Genomic DNA, 21,069 nt, shown 5'->3' on the forward strand with positions numbered 1-21,069 from the left:
TCAAAAAGACCAGATGCTCATACGATGATAAGTGAATAAATAAGGACGTTCATGTAAACAAGCGGCCCAGAGGGTCTGCATCGCTCACCTGGATATTTCAGTAAACATGAAAAAATACTTTCAAATAAGTTATATTACAAAATTTTCCTATTTTTTGAGTTGCCTCTCCCAACAATTGCTCGAACCAAATGTGGTCAAATACCTGTCATTCTTAGATCTGGGCCACTGGGAAGCAACGACCTCCGTTTATACAACGTTAGATTTCCTTTGACCAATAATATTAATGTCCCAGATCAAATTTTCGTCAAAATCCATGATCCAAGATTTTTTGGTTACCTTAAAAATAATTGATATATATACTAGTATAAAAGCCTTTTCTTGGATTTCTCTTTCTTATCTTGAAATAAAGTGTCTCCGCTCTGCAATTTTGACCAGATAGTAAAATCAATAAAAATATTAACAACTGTAACACTTATGCAATATACAATATATTTATAATATAACCGATCATAGAAGTCAAATATATTGCCGAGTTGGTGCCATCTGATTACAATCCACCTACTCTTCAGGTGGCAGTCGTAACCCTTGTCTAGTGAAGTTGGTATATGGGGTATGGAATTCAATAACTGAATTAGTACCCCTATAATTGACCAATAAACCAGTAAACTGTGATGAAATTAAACACCATATATGACGTGTTTCTTACCACAGAATGTCCAGTGATTAAAAAAAACTGACTGACGAAAGTGTTACATAAATATATCTATCTTCAAATGGTTTAGCTCAGCCATATGTTTGCTATGAAAGTTATCTAACATGTTATGTATGTTGTGTTTTCAATGATAGCTAGGCCTACTGTTATTAGTCCCCTTCTGTTTGTACACGTATACGTACCAATCTGATTAAAATACAGATCATCATTATGCAATACTTCAACTAATTATAAAGGACTATATTATACCTCGGACAAGTTTCATGATTTTCGGGTCAATGTCAGGGTCACTGTTACTATTTTAAGAAAATGACGGCTTCTTTCCTTGAAGGATTTTCATTAAACTTCACACACTCATTTTCAAAAGACCCTACACGGTACATGTTATATCAACAAGTGTGAGTTTCAAGGTTGTTGGGTCAAGATCAAGATCAGAGCCGTTACTATTTTTTTTTTTTTTATAAAAGTCGTTGTCAATGCTCTAGCGGCTTCATTCCTTGAAGGATTAAGTAACATATTTCATGGCAAAAATTAATGATTACTTTCTTGATGGATTTTGATCAAACATCAGACACCTTAAAAAAAAAAAAAAAAAAAAAAAACGTAATCTCCTGAATAATTTCTCGTATTGTTATATAAAAATTCAGTTGCAAACTACTTGTATATATATATATATATATATATTTGTATATATATATATTTTTTTTTTCGTTTCAAATTAACACCTACTGTACCCTATCTTGTTATGAGTAACTGGGCTGGTGATGGTCACAATATCAAATAGACCATGATTTTACAATAAATCTCTAAACATCACCATCAACATCAAACTGAAGTTTGTACGTCGACTCTGCTTTAAAAGAACAAAGAATACAAACATAATAACGCAAACTAAATAAACAAAAATATAAGTTGCATGTTGACTTCTGAAAAGTTAGAAAAATGATTTTCTCTAAAGAGTCTAGCCTAACTTATAAATTCCCCCATGTTTTCGGTGATGTTTTTTCATGCTTTAGATACTTGTCGGTTTCAGACTTGTTACATAATCATGACATATCCCTGTTTACACGGGCTTTTATATCTATTCACGGGATACCTTGGTCTGTATTTCGTACACTAACTGATAACGCGCGTACCAGAGCGTGAAATTCCTACGTTGTTCCCATTCATTCAACAAATATTACCACTAGATGTCGCCCCAATAATTATCCAATCAGAAAGCAGCTTGTTCAGAAGTGCGAATTTGCGCACTAGTCGACAGATCAGTAGCCATTGTACCGATAGTGGCCACCTAGATTTTCTTTATTCACTCGATTGTGGTAAGTACCGTCATACGGACATAGATGGTAAGTCAGAATATATTTCAATGTGTTAGACGGCTTATTGAAGTATGTGATCGGTCTTGTCGATGTTCTGTGAACGTTCCCGCTTTGTGTGCTGCAGAATCTGTAGCAACAGCAAGATAATGATTTATGAGTGAAGACGCAAAGCTCGCGAGAATGAGTCTCGCTTCCAGACTAATTCTGGGAAGATCATGCAGTGATTCAGAAGAAAGAAAAATGGTGCGCCAGATAGTTTGGTTGATACTAGTCGCACTTTTAGAAAAGCGATATAGGCTGTAACTTGTAATGTATAGACCTATGTGCGGTTAGCTATATATAGACATACAATATTGATTTGATCAAGTCCATGCTTTCGTGCAGGACGACAAATAACTAAAAGAGAAATGTGCACATTTCCGTTGTGTGCAAATTCAGGATGGCACGAGGCTTTAAAGACCATATTTTCAACCAATTTCTTGATTTAAAATTGTGAAAATTTTGTTGGACAAAGACTTCGCATTAACTAAACAGACGAGATTGATTCTAATTATAGACCAATGACCTAGTTGGTTGAGCTTTTAGCCCGAGTTTCTTGCTCACGTGGTTTCCAAGATGATCTTTTTACTGTCTAACACAAATTTACGGGATATATTTTTCATCATAAATTAACTTGCATGTGGAATATTTCAATTCGGTCAAGCATTTTTCCTGGGAAATTTGAATTTACAATACATAATTTTATCGCGTTATAATGAGTGCCACTCAGCCAGAGTAAAGGTTAATTCATTGATTCTATCTTGAGTAAATTCCAATCAAGAGCTCCAGACAAGGCTACTTTTCTCTAGAACATTGGTTGAGATGTACAGGTAGCAGGAGAGGCCCGTTAGCACATTGGCTTCATCCATGGGCTTTCCTCTAACATCCAAAGCAACAATAATTAACTTAGATGTGTTGTGGTAAAAACTCACCAGACTCGGCCATTATTTGTTTGGTTAACATGTAGATGATGTAAAAGGAAGATTTATTTCATAATCAAGTTATGTTATTTTGTTTTGTAGGTGAGGCAACAAGAACTGACTGATGTGATTGACAAGAGGTATGACTCGTAAAGTTCCAGGCATACATTTAACTTTCATACCCAGTCAAGCAATCGGAATATTTAACATGATCAAATTAAAGACACAATGAGAATCAGATCCCTTAAATAATCCATTTCACATCAATAAAGGTTTTCATTTTCAGGTTGTTTTCTATGTGAAGTTGATAATTAAAAATCTATTTTTAAATTTTACTTAGAATTTTTGAAGTTACTATTACTTCACTTACCAATAGTTATAGGTGTTTGCAATATTTTGAGGAGCTACATATTTTTATTAATATTCATTATAAGGCTGCAGTTTTATCCATAAATAATGAGATTTCTGTGGTTGAAATCTGAATAAAGTCTTTATTGCATGTTTTAATAAATTGAACAATTTAAGTTACCTGACATCATGTTTGTATAAATCAGATTACAACTAGATATTTTACTAGTTCATACATATGGGAGAATAATTCAGCAGCTTTAGCCAACTGGACTATGTCACAATATTATTGTTTCATGATGAATAATGGAACAGCAGCATTAAAAAAACTGATTTTACTGGTGATTGGTGGATGTAAAACTTAATTGATTACAATTGTGATGATAAATATTGCAATAACCTATGTAAATTAAGTTGCACAAACATTGCATGTTTTAAAATATGTGTGTGATATATAACCAGCTTTAAAGCATAGACATAAAACTTTTATTACGTGTGTAGCATATGAAATCATGCATAGCATGAATCATAGGAATAAAGTTATCTTCTTTGGGAAAACTGAAAGTAAAATGTTATTATTTCTGGCAGTGTGTGCAATATTTGGGCTAAATTTGTTGATCACGTGACTAAATTGAGAAATGATTAAATATGCTACAAAGTAAAGTATGCTTAGAGTAGTACTTTATGGTAAAAAACTTTTTTATCGTAATTTTTAAATATTTCTTTACAAAGTTACATCAAGCATTTGATTTATTTATAATTTTCAGGATTATATACCAGAAATACTGTATTTAATGAATCTGAAGGATGTTTTGAAATTTCTTAAGTCACCTTTGTACCACTTTGTCAAATGTTTTGTGTAACTTACATAATTAGTGGTGTTTTTTTAACATTTGCTATATTAAGTAAAGGAAAGTGATGCATTTGAAATGGAAATTGTATATTTTACAAGTATCTTCTAATTCAAATGCATTTCGTTTTGTATTCCAAGACATGCATACAGTATACAAAGAAGACCCTTTTTTATAATTAAAAACTTCAATGAAACATTATCACCCATGGCCACATCAAAGAGTTTTGACAGTTAAAAAAAATTATGGCAATAATTCTGCTGTATAAATTTGATAACCTTTACAAAAAAGTTGTCAAAAAGACTTTTTGTATGTTGTATTTCTGGAATATTGTAATTAGTGTTGTTTCCTTGGAAATGCAGTGTTAGTGTGTCGTTTCCTTGGAAATGCAGTGTTAGCGTAAGTGACATCCTATAAAGGAAAATGGGGTTACAGTGTGGATTGAACTTTTTTGATATTCAAAATTTGATTAATAATCATATTTTAGCCACAAGTCTATAGTATCACATAATTTAAGTTATCAAATAGCTACATTTGACTGCTACAGCTGTACATGTAGTGAAATATTGATTAAAGGACATACATGTACACCAGTAATTCCAACTGGTAGGCAAGAAATCTAACAATCCATCTGTGACCATCAAATCGGTCCCTACATATGCATAAACTCCAATTTCCTGTATGGATGTGGTATTTTGAGTATGTAATTACTTATAGTGGGATAAGGTTTAACTTGGATGTAGTAGTTTATAGTATTTATGGTACTTGGTTACAATCTATATAGCTTGTTGTGTAAAGTAGTCCTAGAGTATTGATTTAATTAAGAGTAATTAATTAAGTTTACAGAAGTGTAAAAGTGTTTCCTATCAGCCATATACGGTAGTAAAGTTTGGAAAGTAAATATCTAATATACATTTCTATTCGAGTTATATCTTATCAGGAAAGATAAAATAAATACATTATTAAAGAGAAAATGTGAAATATTCTTTATATTTTCAGATATAAAAGTAGCTAGAAATGGTTAGAAGTGTTGGGAAGCACATGCGCTGGTCATTTCATATCCATATATTTAACAGTTTTTACTCATCGTCATCCTTTAGTTTTCTAAAAATCTTATCAAACACTTTCATTATCCATTGTTTGTGAAATAATATACCAAGATTTCTTTACTTCAATACATCTTTTAGGATGTAAGAAAATACACACAAATCTGTAAATAACGTAATGGTGTTTGATATGGTTATACAGCTATAGTCGGTTAATTAGTTTTATTGTAATTAAGTTTTTAATGATTGGTTATTACATTAATTATAATCGGTAAAGTTTAGTCCAGATCTTGTCCTGTATGAAAGATATTTTTAGTTCATACTTGTTTCTAAATGCTTCTTGATGTCATGTAAAAATGTAGAGAGAAAAAACAACCTTATTAGCGCTATCACATGCAGGACAAGGTCAAATTGGTCAATGTTTAATTTTTTTTACATTCGATTTTAATAGTGCAGGTAAATAAAAAGTTGAAAGTTTGGCTAATTTTTCAAGTATGTAGGACAGACACAAGAAAAAAATGATCACTGAAAAAGTTTCAAGTCTGTGTAGAAATATTAAACATTGTATCATTTTACTTTTTAAGATTTTAAGCATATTTAAGTATGATTAAATTCCTTTTTATACAGTTAAGTTTAATTAACCTAAAGTTAATATAACAGTAAGTTTTAGTTTTAAATTAAGGTGTAAAGTTTGTGCAACATTACCATTTGCTGAATAAATGTTAGCTGTGTTCAACAGAGATGTTATGAATGTCTAGTAAAATGCTGTTAAATTGCTAATTGAAAAAGATATGATGAGCAACTACTTAACACTTATTCAGCTAAATGGAGTAAGTATTGTGTAATTTTCATCTAGCTATTTAATTAATTAAGGAATTCTTGAGAATGCATGATTACAGTGATTTTTGGGAGAAATATTTTCAAGTCCTGGATGCCATTTTTAATTCTTTTCCTATAATATAAGACATCAGAAATTTTCAGAATCCACATGATATTATGTTAGTTGAGACTTGTCAATATTCAGGGGTTATGTGAAAATAAATCTTCCAAAAATCACTGATAATGTTTACTGTAGGCTTTGTGATATAAATGTGGCTGTTACGTTTATATTTTAAAATATTTTCTGTCATTAAATTAGAAAGTAATTACATGTAGTTGTCAAATTTGTTAGTAATAGGAAGTCCAAACCATATGTAAAAGCACACTGATGACAAACACATACTATGTATTTGTTTTATTAAGACTTTCAAAAAATGAAGATTTAGTCTAAAAAAAAAGGTAACTTTAATTGTTAAGTGCTGGACAGATTTGGCAACTATGATGTAATGTGGTACAGCAGACGTAAGAAAAGAAACCTATTTATCACTTTATCAAGTTGTTTACTATAACCATTTATATGTGTTTTGCTGTGATGTTTTGATTAAGTGTGGTGATTTAAGTAACATTTCACCCTGTAACAGAAATGTTTTAAGAATAAAAACAAATCAAATTGCATATTATGACGTATGGTTGAACTTTCAGACATTTTAAAGCAACCAATTTACTTGAGAATTTTGCCTCTTAATTTAATTAATTGATAAATTATAAACCTAGTCATATATTGCATATTTGTGGTTGTTCAACCTTCTTAAAATTATTTTATTTTCATGATCTTAAATATGGTTAAGCTTTATCATTACTCATTGTTTAGAGTTGATTAGCTCACAAGCAGGTTTTATCATGGTTTAAATTGAAAGTTCATGATTTGATATTTGAAAAAAAAATGTAGCATTATATTATTGGATTATATTTTGAATTCATGATACACTCTGCTTGTTTTGGTAACTTCATGTAAGTGATAAGTACATTATTAAAAATGGTTTACTCATGGAATGTAATTCCCTTCAGACACTGAGGCCAGATACCAGATACTATCTGACCTTACATAACAATACACTACAATAGCATGACTAAGCCATTTGAAATGTGTTTTGGGTGTTTGTTTTGACAGCTTTACAACATATACGCTACAATTATCATTGTCTATTTATTGACATATCATTGTTGTTATATTACCATGATCTCCTGTTTTGTTTTGTAGTAGTTGAACATCAAATACAATACAAAGATACAAAATCATTCGGTAGGTATCTGTCTCTAGACGTAATCTATAGTATATAGGTGATTCTGTCAGCTGACTGGTTGTTCTGAAGGCAGGGGACAGATTCAAGGACATGACCACAACAAAGGTCAATGTTTCTACCAGGTATACATATAAGAGGTACCAAACAAATATCAAAATACTCATTTTAACTACATTGGCTTTTTTTAAAGAAATGGGGGGGAAATATTGAATTGCGTTTGCAAAGAAATTTAGTTTGGAGTGCACTTGTCATGGGGTCAAAGTTAAGTAAAGATATTTGAGTTGTCATTTCAAAATCTATTGTGGAATTGCTTTTTGTGATGATATTTAAGGGCTTAGTAACTTGAGTGTCGCCCTATCACAGAATACATCAAGTCAGTTGATGATCACTTGTCCATCATTCTTCATTGCATCATATAACAACCCATCATCCGCTTAACAAATTTAATGCATGAAGCTTCAAAGGACAGAATGTTTAAAAGTATTGATTACTGTTGGCTTAACATGTCCAGTACAACCTTCTTGTGTTTGACATAATACCTGACCAAGATCCAGTCTAATTATCAGTTAAACATGTGAATTTGAAGCTTCACACAGTGTGTACATTTTGACTTTATTACCACCTAGTTCCTGAGGGTTATATATAGCTAACCACCTCTGGTGCAATGCCATTGTCATATGACAATTGGATGACCACAGCCACCTTGGCTATCACACTCTTTTACTTCTGAATGCAGAAACTAACTTTCAAGCATAAAATTGTAGGAAAAAAACTGGCTAATAAATATATATAAATGTGAAACAAATTTGAAATTTGAGATATAATCAAGATGGAAGTGGTCAAATGCATCATGCTTGCATGCTTATAAGTCTAACTTGTGTAATTTATGATTATTTTTTTTTGCAACCTATATGTGCATGTTAAAATGTTACTGCTATATTATATTTTGTACCTGTTAAAATGTGCTTTTTAGATTGGTTGTTTGAGCACAGTAAACTTGCGTTACTTTGGTCAGACAGTGCTTGTAGTGGCTTCTTGTTTAGTTACTTTGAACTGCACAAATGTCGATGATAATGATGATTAAATGATTCCGGGAGGATACTTGTGCTTTGTATATTTGATATAGTTTTCCTTGAGAGCTCTAGTAATATGCAGATCTTTTCTTTACTTCTTCAGCTATGCGGTGGGGATCTGGTATTTTCTACATTGTTGCAATTGGCTGCTCTTAAAGAATTTGAACAAAATTTTCATTCATCTCTGCAATACTCGATTCACACCTCATTTTGAAATTTAAAAAAAAAATGTTGTCATGATTATTAACTTTTATTGTCGGAATACATTCTCCCTATTTCATTGGTTTATTACATAATTATATGTTTATTTTGTATGCTGCATGTGTTTGATTATTTAGTTATGGCTGACATGTCCATTATTATTTTGTCTTTCAGGCATGCTAAGGGGAAACTTGTCTTTCATTTAATTTGCAAGGTTTCAAGGAAGTAAACACTGATGAAAGACTTTTTTGCATGATTATTTGCTCTTTAATGAGTGCCTTCTATTAAGTGTGTGTGTGGGAATAAAAGTCACCATTAATTACCCTCAACAGAATGCAGACAGGTTTCCCTGCACACGAGTGTGACCGATCTACGATGGTCTCCCTTGAATTGTACACCGACTATTTTTGTTTAGAGTTGTGAATGGAAGACTCTTTCAGTCTGAAGCATGATTGATGATAACATCAAGATTGACAAAAGTTGATGGACAAATGATAATTAATATAACTTAAATGTTTTCCTTTGTGTATTGTCTGTCAGCTTGGAACTAACAAATAAGATTTTATTTGCAGCCAATATGAGAACCTGCAATTTTGTATGCTTTTTGTGTAGGTAGACATTTGTGAGACTCTACAGACTGCTTTTTAACACAAACTACTGCTTAATATAATAGTTTGTATTTTTGTAGCGCCTATATATTCTATACCTTATATATACAAATCAGATAATAAGTGTATACTATTGTTCCTTCAACAGGTGGAAGCGGTCTTATTTACAAAAAATGTTATACCATATTACCAACGAGCACACGTTTTATGTAAAACACTTTCAAAATGCATTTTATGATGCATGCAATACTTGTATACCTTGTCATGGCAGAAATCTAAAAAAAAAATTAAAAAAATTGAGAATTTAACTCGTCAAATTTTGAGATGACAAATGATTATTGATATAGAAATCTGCCAAGGCAAGAGATAGTATAGTACATTAGTACAGTAATCACAATATAATTTATTTTGTTTGCTTTTCAGGGTCACTTGTCCCACATATTGAAATTCTATGTTTTTTTTTTTGTTTTTTTTTGTTTTTTTAATTTTCATACCTTCCTAAAAAGATAAGTAACTTACATCATTTAGAAAAGCCTGTCTCCGCTTGCAATGTTTTAAAGTTGAATGCTAAAACTATTGTATACTACTGCTATTAATATGCTTAGCAATGATTGATCCACATTGCCAACTGTGAAATCTCCTGATGCAAATTATTTTCAGATTGTGAAAAGAAGAAAGGTAATGATTGTCCTGTTAAGCTGGTAAACAGATGAATTCAAAGTGTTATATTCTGGATGACCGGGTATTCTCAGAAAAAACTTGTTAATTATCTCGCTGACCATATCAAGTCTATTGTTTATGAAAGATATTCTTAAGAAGCAGAAAGATATACCAGTATATGTAATATGAGCTCTGTAGGGTTACTTTTCAACTCCAATGTTTCCTGTTCTCCCATATTTGAAACAAGGTAGATGATTGTATACATGTATTCATTGTGGTGAGTACTATGACCACAAATATGTGTTATTCCTGTAGAATGTTCCTGATGATGGCTTCAGGTTTGTATATCTCCAGCCTCATACCATGTCATTAGAATGCTATCATATTTCACCACCTGCTGTTTGCTGTACATGTATCTATACCATGCTGATTCCACTCCAGATCAGGACCTTGTATTTGTGGCTGGGCGTGAGATTGCGGAGCTAACAAATATGGACAAGGTATATTTCCACCAAAGCCAGCTTCCGAACCAGGTCAGACATCACCTGAGTCCAGAAAGCTTCGCCCAGTTTCTGTTTGGGAACACACAACATATTATCCAACTCCAAAAACGCCAGTATTTACATGCTATTAGCCAAGAAACTATGCATTTGAAACCTGTCATGGCTTCAGGTCATCCAGGGATTCGATAGGATAAGCAGTGAAATTACTGAAATCAGTCCATTTCAGGCCTATTACAATACATTGTAAGGTCCGAGTATTTAGAATATTCTATACCCAGTAAGAATGGTTTTAGATGGAATATGTTGTACTGTTTCCCAAACAGATGCTATGCATGTTGTCTCTTCACTGTTGTGGGTAAATAAACAAATGAGATGCAGTCAATTTTGTTGTTTTCCAGGAAGATAGAAAAAAAAATTGCATATTTATACAAACATTTCATCTGCATTTTTGGCTCACTTGTACAGAGGGTACATGTAATTGTATCTAACAAACAAAATTGGCTGCAAACAAAGTTCGTTGATGTTTTCACTGGTGCTAAGTGAATGAGTACACATTTGTAATCTGTCACATGTATTGTATCATTCATTTAAAACTTCCTGTAAATCTACAGTATAATGAATCTTTCTCTTGTGAATGCTGCTTTGTAAGAACTAAGGAATCTGTTTAGTAAACAAAACAAGATTTAAATGCAGATTTCAGTAGTAGGCTCTCATGATAACTTGTAATTTGTATTTTGTGGTAAAAAGTACCATCAGATCAAATAACTACTTAGATCATAGTTTTGAAAAAATTGTGTTTTATTAAAATAGTATTTTATTCTGTATTTAAAACAAAGTTTACTATTAAATATTTTCATTTTGATTGATCAAAACAAGCTTAAAGCAAAAGTAATATTTTACAGATGTTTAGATTGCTCAATGCAAGTCCTTACCAACATGTTTACAGATGAATGACACAATACATTGTCTTACTAATTGCAGTCAAGTGCCAAATGATCCTGGTAGCAATGTAATTTACAAAATTTCCTTGTAGGTTTTATAAACATGATTTAAGAAGTTCACTGTTCTTTTGAACAAAATGTTGTTGTGCAAAGTTATTTAAAATGCTACCTGATGTTTTGCAATTGACAATCCATAGCTTTTACAAATGAGAAAAAGTCCTCGAAGAACCATCCTCTGCCCAAGTGAAATGCAGGGGTAAATAAATGTTAGTACGATTTTCACCTTGGGTTGAGAATGTCAAAGAACAATAAAATGCCTTATTGTTGTCTGTAAATCTGTCTTTGATGATGTATAAAGAATCGTCAGCTGAAGAAAAACTAGATGTCAGTCAGCCTAATCACTCGGAGACTTGGCATAAACTGTACCGAATCAAACTGCTGAATGCTTCAAGTTAACTGCAGTCTTGAGACCCAGGGCTATTTGCAGCGCTCTGCCTTTTTCCAGATAGAATTTAATTTCATTACATGTTTGTTGAATGAGGAAGATAAGCAGTGCTCTATTGATTAAAGGAATTTACAGTTAGGTTGTAAAAAGTTTATTCATTGTGTAGCTGCTAGTGATATATTTCAGGCAACTTAGAAGAATGGATGTGAAGTCAGCTTGGAGAAACTCGTTTATTTTCATTGCGTCTATCATGTTCTATACAATTGTACCTGGTTTTAATTTCGCTTCAATAGTTTTAGTCTCTATTCTTTCACTAAATTTATGATTAATTATGTATATTGTTTGATATAATCATAGAACTGATATAATCATAGTGCTAATTTACACGATAGACATGACTAGAAAAGTGTTATCAATGTTAATTTTGTTGTGTTGCAGAAGACAATGAACTTTGCTGGAGCCCCGGCTGTTGACAAGAGTGGAAGTGGTCTGTATCCTGCTGGGTACCCCAACTATGCCCCAACACAACCCGGCATGGCCCATACCTTGGCCCCTGGAGCAGCTCCTGCGACTCACAGGCAATTGGCGGCCGCTGCCAACCAGCAATATCCACAGCCCGGGATGCCACAGAATGTGAATCCATCAGTTTACACACCAACCACAGGGGTGTACTCGACACTGTCGCCAGGTTATCCTACACCCTCAACTGGGGCCTTTCATCCACCAACACACCCACACCCGATGCAATATACTACGTTCCAGTCTCCTTCGGGCTACCAAGCCAGCCAGTATGCAACCCCTACATATATTGGGGCTCCTCAGCTGAGTGCCGGAGCAGCCTATCCAATGGGAATCGCTGTGACAAACCCCCATGCTCCTAGTGCTTACAACCCTCCAGTGGCCAGTGTCCCACGTGCCTACACTACACAGGCTGCCATGTCCCAGGCAGCAATGTCCCAGGCTGCCATGTCCCAGATGGGTTACAACCCTCTCGGTTCCAATCCCCTTGGATCTAACCCACTTGGCTCAAACCCACTTGGTTCAAATCCACTAGGTTCAAATCCACTTGGTTCAAACCCGCTTGGCTCCAATGTACCAGGTTATCCAAACTCATACGGCTTCAATCAGGGATACCCTTAAAGGGACATGGACATAGACACTTCGCCTTGTCTTTGTCACATGATTGTCATGTGATGAAGGATGTGTGAGCTGGTATCGTAGGCTGGAGCCTGTCAGCATATCTGGCATCATATAGATCTGCAGAACTCTTCCCCTCCATGATTGTGAACAAATTGTATTTTGTTAAGACCGCGTTTTGGTCACGAATCAAGACATTATTATACAGTTTTAGGCCACATTTTATTATCATTACTATTATTATTGATTATTCATTATTATTATTATTGACTAGGCTTTACAGTGTTTTTACGCAGATTATATACACTTATCAGTTAACAAGGAACTTCCATATGCCATATTTACAATGCCGGTCTAGGTAATCTCACCTTAACAAGGAAACAATCATTGATCAGAATTGCTTTGTATGTTCTGTTATAGGGGACTGTATAAGCCTGACACTTAGATTGGGCAGTGTAGATGTTGTACATATATTTTTCTACCGTGTTTTGTTTACATCATGGGACAAAACATTAAACTTTTTAGAGCATTTAGTTTTACCACCTTGTTTTTATTTTATTTTAGAAAAATGTTATTTTTTTCATGCTTTTTTGTGACCTTTAAAATTTTCAAGAGTTAATTTATAATTATCATCATGTTGTAACATTGAAGGTGACACTTAATAAAAACATGTTGCAGAATGCTAGTTTTGTTGGCTCCTCTGCACCGACTGTTTGATCAGGGATTCTCTAGGCTAATACATGGGAATTCAACAGACTATTACCTTATTCAACTTAATAAATGTAATTTAAAGAAACAAAGATGTTGATCATTAACAGCAAAGTTTCCATGTGAAATGTTTTTAAGAAAAATTTGAATTATCATTTTCGTAACACGTAATGGCTATTGTTTCTTGTTTCTCTGCAAGTCTTGGAAAAAGTTTATAGAATAGATTGTATTGGCAGGTCAGTTTGACATAAGTACTATAATCTTCTGACTTTTAAGTAAAGTTATCGCCTTCCAAGAGGGGAAAAAACAACACCTAGGTTTGTACTTATTAGGTTGAATAAGGTGATATAGAATTTCACAATGTGATATCACAATAAAAGATTTTGGTGGGAATTGATCACTGGTACATGTAAAGACATAGCCTAGAAAATCTCTGTTTTTGCACAAACTTCTAGAATTAGTACCCCTCAAGTAAAATGACATTTGTGTGAAAACATTAATGACTGAAAATCTACATGTACAAAAGCACTACACACATGTGTAAGATAAGCCCCCTGACAAAAATAGTGTTTTAGAAGCCCTGTTGGGTATTGACCTTCTGTTGCATGGTAATCTATAAGAATCCCGAACAGGATTGGTGTTGTGATAAATTTGACTGATTCAAATTGTTAGTTCATTAAATACTTGACTAGCAACATCTTCAGAAATCCACGAGACTTGACCCCATCATTTAACGACGGAGCAGTCGTGTGGGTATCAAACGAGACCAGCATGTGTGCAAAAAATTAAAAGATTGGTAGGGTAGACTCCATTTTTCTGGCTTCCATGAAGTCTGTCTATTCAAGATAAAATGCTACTACAGGTAGTTAAATACAACATAAAACATATAATGATTTTATACAAAATATAACCCCATCACACAAATTTATTGCGACCAGTAGATTCATACCAATTGAATTCTATGCGTTTAATATTGTAATAAACCTATTTTGGGTCACTTGTAAGGAAATGTATCCGATACTCTTCATATCGGCAACCTACAAAAAAAAATTCATTTGAAGCAACTTTAGTCGTTAGTGGTGCTTTTTGAAGCATATCTAGATATCCAGACACTTTGGTATGGAGATAGTGTTAACACATTTATTTGAATAATCTTGGTAAGGCATTAACCAAGTATGCTGCAAACAGAGATTTCAGTTGTTTAAGAGAATTTTAGTTGTCTTAGCGTGCTACAAACCGGAATTTCAGTTGTAGTAGTGTGCCACAAACGGGTGTTTCAGTTTCATCATGCTACAAACAAGAATTTCGTTGTTTTCATGTAATACAAACAGTCAGGAATTTCAGTTGATTAGCTGGTTACAAAATGGAATTTGCGTTTTAGTGTGCTACATAGAGGCATTTCAGTTGCTAATAGCAAGTCACAAACAGGGATGTTGATTGTTGTAGCATGCTTCGGGTGTTTTACAAGTGTCCTAGATCATGCTGAATATAAAACAAAAGGCTTTTCATGTAAATAATCGATTTATTTGATATGGCAATAAATAATAGTAGAATGAACAATGAATGTGTACATAAATGCTCCCAACAATTGATACATCTAACCTAACTAAACCTACACATTAAATTTTATCAAAGGAATTCTTGGAATAGTTCCTTGCAGATTTACAAGCTAATTAATTGTTACAAGATACAGGAATCTTCTGTAAAATATATGGATTTTATTTAAAGCATGGTTTACAACCATGTGAAGGTCACAAGGCAAAGTCTTGTCAACAGATAACACACAAATTATTTGTACCAACCTGGAAAAAGTCAACAGTTTGACCCGTGAGAACATACCATATCTAGAGCCTGATACGAGCTTAGTTACTATTAATCAATTTGCCTTCTAAATTATTGATAATTTTATCAAAATCAATGTCTGCTTCGGATGTTCAACAAATGCACTTCAACACCATGGTCAAACAGAAGATATAAACTTCCAAAGGTTTTGGTTCCTCTTTAATTTGTTCAAAGAATATGAGATATACCGGTATTCCAATCAAAACAATCATGTTCAGGTGAGTTTACACAGCAGTCCCACATTCATCAAACTTTCTGCAGATAGCCAATTTACTTGGAAGCTTTTCTTTTCTATTTGAGACAGCATATTTACAAATCCTACTTTTGCTTCCAGAGGTTTATATGGCAGAATGATAAATGATAATACACTAATTCAGTGTGTCAATTTATAGTTAGTATTTAGATATTCCATAATGTAATTTGTGATATTCAAATTATTGTTACCAGGTTAAATGGTGCAAATTTCACTAGTATATTCTTTGAACATCCAAACATTATCAGAATATGTTTACTTCTTTTAATAGAAGTTCAGATAGGATATATAACAGTGTATTAGATAAGTTGATTGGTGTATACAGGTTTGAAAAGTAATTTATATCTTTAATTTAAAAGACAGAACCAACTAAATGGTTTCTACTGTATACAATCCAACAAATCTAAAGTAACCACACCTGTATGATCAGAAAAAGTATTATGCCTAATGACTATCTATCACCTCTATATACTGTATGTAGGTATCGGACCTACTCTAGAACAGATAGAATCATTTGGACCATAAGTTATAGATGCAATTCGAATTTGCAGCAGGTATATATATAGGAGAGATTTTGGTTTCTCCTGTCGCAGTGTTATAGGCACATTGATTAAGCAGATAAACACAATGTATAGTGTATATACATGTAATAAGAAACACCTTTTAACATTTCTCTTGTTCAATATATTTTGTGACTCTGTACCAGATTTTCCTTTTATAAACCAATGGCAATGGTGTGGACTGATGAAACTTGTTCTTATCCAACATTACATGGTCTGCATGTTTTCGAGGTTTGATCAATTAAGACATTTTATTATAGGGTGTAATTCTAAAATACCCCAACATAATGTGATATGCAATATACATGTATACAATATTGTATACAGGTAATTCTCTATGATTTATTCTGTTATATCAAATATATAGCCATTAAAAAAAAAAATCAATAAGTGAAATCATTTAATAGAATTGTAATGTCTACAATTCAAATTCACATTGTCACATGTATACAAAAGATTGTCAAAACTTTAGTTCAACAATTTATATACAGTCATTAGAATTAACATGTATAGATTTGTGTGATTCTGTTAGATTTATAGTCTGATGAATAATGCGCTGTAAAACCAAAGTTGTATGAGAATACTGTAGCCGTAATACTTTTTATAACTGAGTAAGAGGTCGGGTAGATGTGAATTACTTGTCTTGAAATTGTGGCATAATGGATTAACTTGTAATGGTGCAAATTTGATGACCATTCCTTATCATTTTCCCCATTTGGGCTCCTTTCCACTGCTGATGGGTGTCCACAGTTTCAGGCCAAATATTGTCAAAATCCACTCTGGCCATTTTGGATAAGTAATAATAATAATAATAAAAAAATATACAAATGTAATGGGGAAGAATTGGTGTACTTAAATTCAGCATAAGCTGCTGGTCCTTGGAACCAGTTGAGCTAAAAGTGACCCAACACATTATACTGTATGGTAATTATATGGTACCAAATAAATGGGAGTCTTATCGGTGTAAAATAATTACTTGCATACATAACTTTTGCTTGCATTCAAGAGTTCATCTTTTAAACAGGTTTTCAATTCTATCATTCAGTATGTCCTACTTCTTTTCTGCTTTAGTGATAAATATATTCTACGTCTTTCTCAGTCTCTCATTTTACACTGCATCAGATAATTTTTCTCTTCAATTTTCATACATTTCTCATTCAAATGCACTTTAACAATCTAATACAATTATCAATAAATAATCTTTATTTCATTATAGCTGTCATTTCATTTACGTTCACACAATTATTGTATTACTTATCCTTCAAACCAGTACCAAGTCGTTTCATCAATTGCACTGAAGGTACCAATTCAAAATAAAAGAAGAAAAAGGAAAGTAAACATGTTTCTCATCCCGTGTGTTCAACCCACTATCCTTGGCTAGTACAGTGTACTTTAAATACCACAATTAGCCTTGGAGGGGTCGACACAAAATCTCTGACTCAAATTTAGTGGGTGAGCTTATTTTAGGACAATGAAAGTAGAGTTGTTGGTAACCAGAAAACAATATACAGGTGGTCTTATTTCTGGGCATGGATCTATTGCTGGATAAATTCCCCTTGTTTAAAGCTCTGTCACATGTACAGAAGATCAGGGAAAACCATTGTCACATTCTGAATGGAGGATGTTAAAGAGATCCCCAGCCTTCATACCTTGAAGCACGGGTATTAATGACTCCTGTGGTGATAGTGCCTTGAAAGTTTGGGTTGGAACAAAACAAAATAATAAAGGCTTGAGTAATGGTAAAAGTATTTTGGTCAAATTAACAAAAGTTTAATATGAAAGATAATGAAAACCAACACAGATGAAATTTCATTCTAATATGGATATTTTATAAACAAGCAAGTACATGTAAATACACAGAATACACTACTAACCGATAGAAATACTAAGGTAAAACAACTGAAAATACAGGGAAAATAAAAATTAAATACAAGGATGTGGAATGTTGTATATTTACAGTGAATATATGAATGATTTGACATATTTATGTTTGATATCATACACATGTGCAAAACACCTTGCTTCAATATTACAAAAATACTACAGCATTAATCAAAGAAATCACCTTTGCCCTAACTTTCCAGGATTAAAATCCCTTCTCCCTTAACGATATGAAAATTAACATGTAATACAAGAAAATCTAATCACATGTCTTTGATTCTACAACAGTGAAAAAAAGTGGGATGAAAAAATAGATATTTATAGAATTAAAGCTTGAAGGCAATATTTGCTAGAAATCTTGTTGTTGCGGTTTCTTCTGGCCCAAATATCTGATGTTAACTTAATGTTCTAACAGAATAAGTGTATCAGCAGGGAAACATTAATTTTAATATTCTAGCACTATTATCCTGATCTGTAAAACTGACATATATACACAGTATGTACATTACAAGAATATAAATTGCACAAAATAGATTAGAATAAATAGAATAAAAACAAACAATAAACATTGAGCTATTTGTACATCGATGCTCAAAATAATTAAACAAGCTACTGTACCACTTACAGGTAGTCACAACATAGTCTCGGAGATGTGTTTGTACAGAGAACATCTCGCTTAGTTTTGGAAATGTAACATGTAAGGAATTTAGAAACTGATTTTAAAATAAAAAAGTTTATGATTATGTGTTCAAAGCACAGGTGTCTGCATCTGGATAGCATTCATAGAAAAAAGTATCCCTGCTCTAATATATATATCAACAAGGTGTAGCACTTACCAGTCGGGCGGTGAGCTTCGATTCACTTTGAATTTCAGTTCAATCTTACTAAAATAATCAAATGCCCACATACTTCTGAATCAGTTAAATGTACCTTGGTTTAGAATCCTTAAATGTCAACTCATGTTACCCTTCTGTCGTGTGACAATAATTTGAAGGTGATATAGTAGAGTAAGGGCTACACATATGTTTGTCTATAAATCCTTAAAATACCAGATACAACTGTGGTTCAAAATGATATCAACTTTTCCTCATGGTTCAACTATTTTAATCCTAATCATTTTATCATCCAAAATCTTTTTAAGAACATAAGGGATACCCTGCATCCAAAAAACAGCACGGATATCCCATTGTGTAATCTGAATAGTGATTTAACTCAAAATAGACAATACAGGGGCAAAATCTTAAATAAAACTGTCAAATGATAGTCATATGTTTAACAAATTTAAATATTACAAAATCACGTCCATTTAAAAGAATGTTATACTGCCATTATTTTTTCAGCAGCATTGATGATTCAGAAAGGAGAAGGGAAAATATGGTCTTCCGAAGTGATTAACATAATGATAACGTTCAACAAGAAATAATGGTTCAAAGTATGGAATAGCGAGTAGCAGTAATGACTGCTAAGACAATTGAAAATATTTAAAGCATCACAGATATGCAGAAATCACAACTTGTATAGGAAGAAAGAGCATGGGTAAAAAGAGTTCTGATGTTTGAAATACTTAAATAGCTGTTGCATTTAAAATTTACACTAATTATAACTTACAATTTACATGGGGGGAAATATTTCAAAAATACTGAATTCAGTATTAACTGAAAGCTTTCATCCATGCAGTAGGTCTATAAAGTATGTAAGAACTAAGAAAAATAATTATTGTTTTATTGTTCCGTTTTCTTGTACCTATTGTACATGTGGAATTTGTGAATAAATGAAAATATGGATATTTATATCTACACAATGTAATCATACATAGACATTTCACCCTCTATACATAATCTACTGATTCTGAATATTGGCATAGGTAATTGCCTGCTTACTTTCTAAGACATGCTTATTTGGTGCAATTCTGAATTTTTGTGAATCTTGATATAGAAATATCACTTGAAATTATTGATACACTAAATTTAATATTGAGATATTGGAAAAATATCAAACCGCTTCAATAAATTTCCTTCTTCAAAATACAAGAGCACTATTTTGGACCGATACTATTGGAACAAGACACATGTATGAGTGGTATCCTCGGTACTGTGTTGGATCATTATAATTACCCATCTGTGTAACACTTCTTGCTATATAGTGTTTACAATTTTCTTTACAGTAAAGAAAAAAAATTCAGGGAAAATATTTTGGCTATAGAATTTAAATTAAACATCTGGTAAAATTGATACATTGTTTGGAATCATTTCACATATTTACATGTCAGTATGATAAAAGAAGAGTCATCCGACTCCAATGTTCATGTCAACAGAAGACAATTCTTCAGAAGGACCTGAAGAGTATATATGGCTATCAGAGATTCTAAAGATTCCAAAGATACAGTGCAGCTGTAGTTCATGTGTATTAGACTTCACGGTAACAGAACATTTTCCCATCAGAACAGTCTGAAGAAAACATTTTAAGAAACTTGAGAAACCTGTTGAGATGCGGTGTAGTGTCAATCAGGTGAGTTTGGAGTAGACTGGAGGAGAAAACTTCTTACGTAGGTACTTAAGTATGTAGAGTGGTATACAACTAACCGATGTAATCACTAACACTTTCCATACAAAGTTCCATGTGGTCAGGAATTTCCCATCTGAAAAACAAGCAGAAACATAAAAAAATATGCTAAAAAGACATTCCAACCATTTGGTGGTTTGTATTTGAACTTGCTTACATTTGAACATTTTTGTATGACTTTCAAATGGATTTCCAGGAGATAAATATACAAATTATTATTGCATGAATTATACAAATATCATTTTGTTTTTTCAGCAATAATTCATTGAGATTTAAATTTATTTTAAGTATTTGACTCTTGAAAAGTTGATATTAAGACAATATCAAACATTATACA

The 21,069-nt window shown here is 32.6% G+C and overlaps 2 protein-coding genes across 13 annotated transcripts in view; one reads left to right on the forward strand and one right to left on the reverse strand.

The window, feature by feature from the left end:
• The first annotated feature begins 1,914 nt into the window (after positions 1-1,914).
• LOC117337048 (myelin-associated neurite-outgrowth inhibitor-like) lies at positions 1,915-13,606 on the forward strand. 10 transcript variants are annotated; one of them, XM_033897821.1, is made up of 6 exons: positions 1,915-2,031; positions 3,093-3,130; positions 7,316-7,357; positions 9,901-9,918; positions 10,342-10,433; positions 12,228-13,606. In XM_033897821.1, the coding sequence occupies exons 5-6, from the start codon at positions 10,392-10,394 to the stop codon at positions 12,927-12,929; spliced, it is 744 nt and encodes a 247-aa protein (XP_033753712.1). In that variant the 5' UTR covers positions 1,915-2,031; positions 3,093-3,130; positions 7,316-7,357; positions 9,901-9,918; positions 10,342-10,391; the 3' UTR covers positions 12,930-13,606. The 10 variants fall into 10 exon arrangements, with proteins under 10 accessions (XP_033753712.1, XP_033753717.1, XP_033753710.1 ...); XM_033897826.1 differs by having other exon boundaries at positions 10,342-10,400; XM_033897819.1 differs by lacking the exon at positions 9,901-9,918.
• Positions 13,607-15,142: 1,536 nt separating this feature from the next.
• LOC117337045 (probable phospholipid-transporting ATPase IIB) overlaps positions 15,143-21,069 on the reverse strand; it is a 42,711-nt gene continuing 36,784 nt past the window's right edge. For all 3 annotated transcript variants that reach the window (XM_033897812.1, XM_033897813.1, XM_033897814.1), the window contains one exon: positions 15,143-20,808. In XM_033897812.1, the coding sequence (XP_033753703.1) occupies positions 20,675-20,808 (134 nt within the window). In that variant the 3' untranslated portion in view covers positions 15,143-20,674. The remainder of the gene's footprint in view (positions 20,809-21,069) is intronic.

The sequence above is a fragment of the Pecten maximus genome, chromosome 11, assembly GCF_902652985.1.
Source record: "Pecten maximus chromosome 11, xPecMax1.1, whole genome shotgun sequence".
NCBI classification, from domain to species: domain Eukaryota; kingdom Metazoa; phylum Mollusca; class Bivalvia; order Pectinida; family Pectinidae; genus Pecten; species Pecten maximus.

Coding starts and splice junctions, on each gene's coding strand:
- LOC117337048 (XM_033897821.1), top strand. CDS start 10,392: ATGGACAAGGTATATTTCCACCAAAGCCAGCTTCCGAACCAG. Junction 10,434..12,227: donor AAAGCCAGCTTCCGAACCAG/GTCAGACATCAC, acceptor GTTGTGTTGCAG/AAGACAATGAACTTTGCTGG.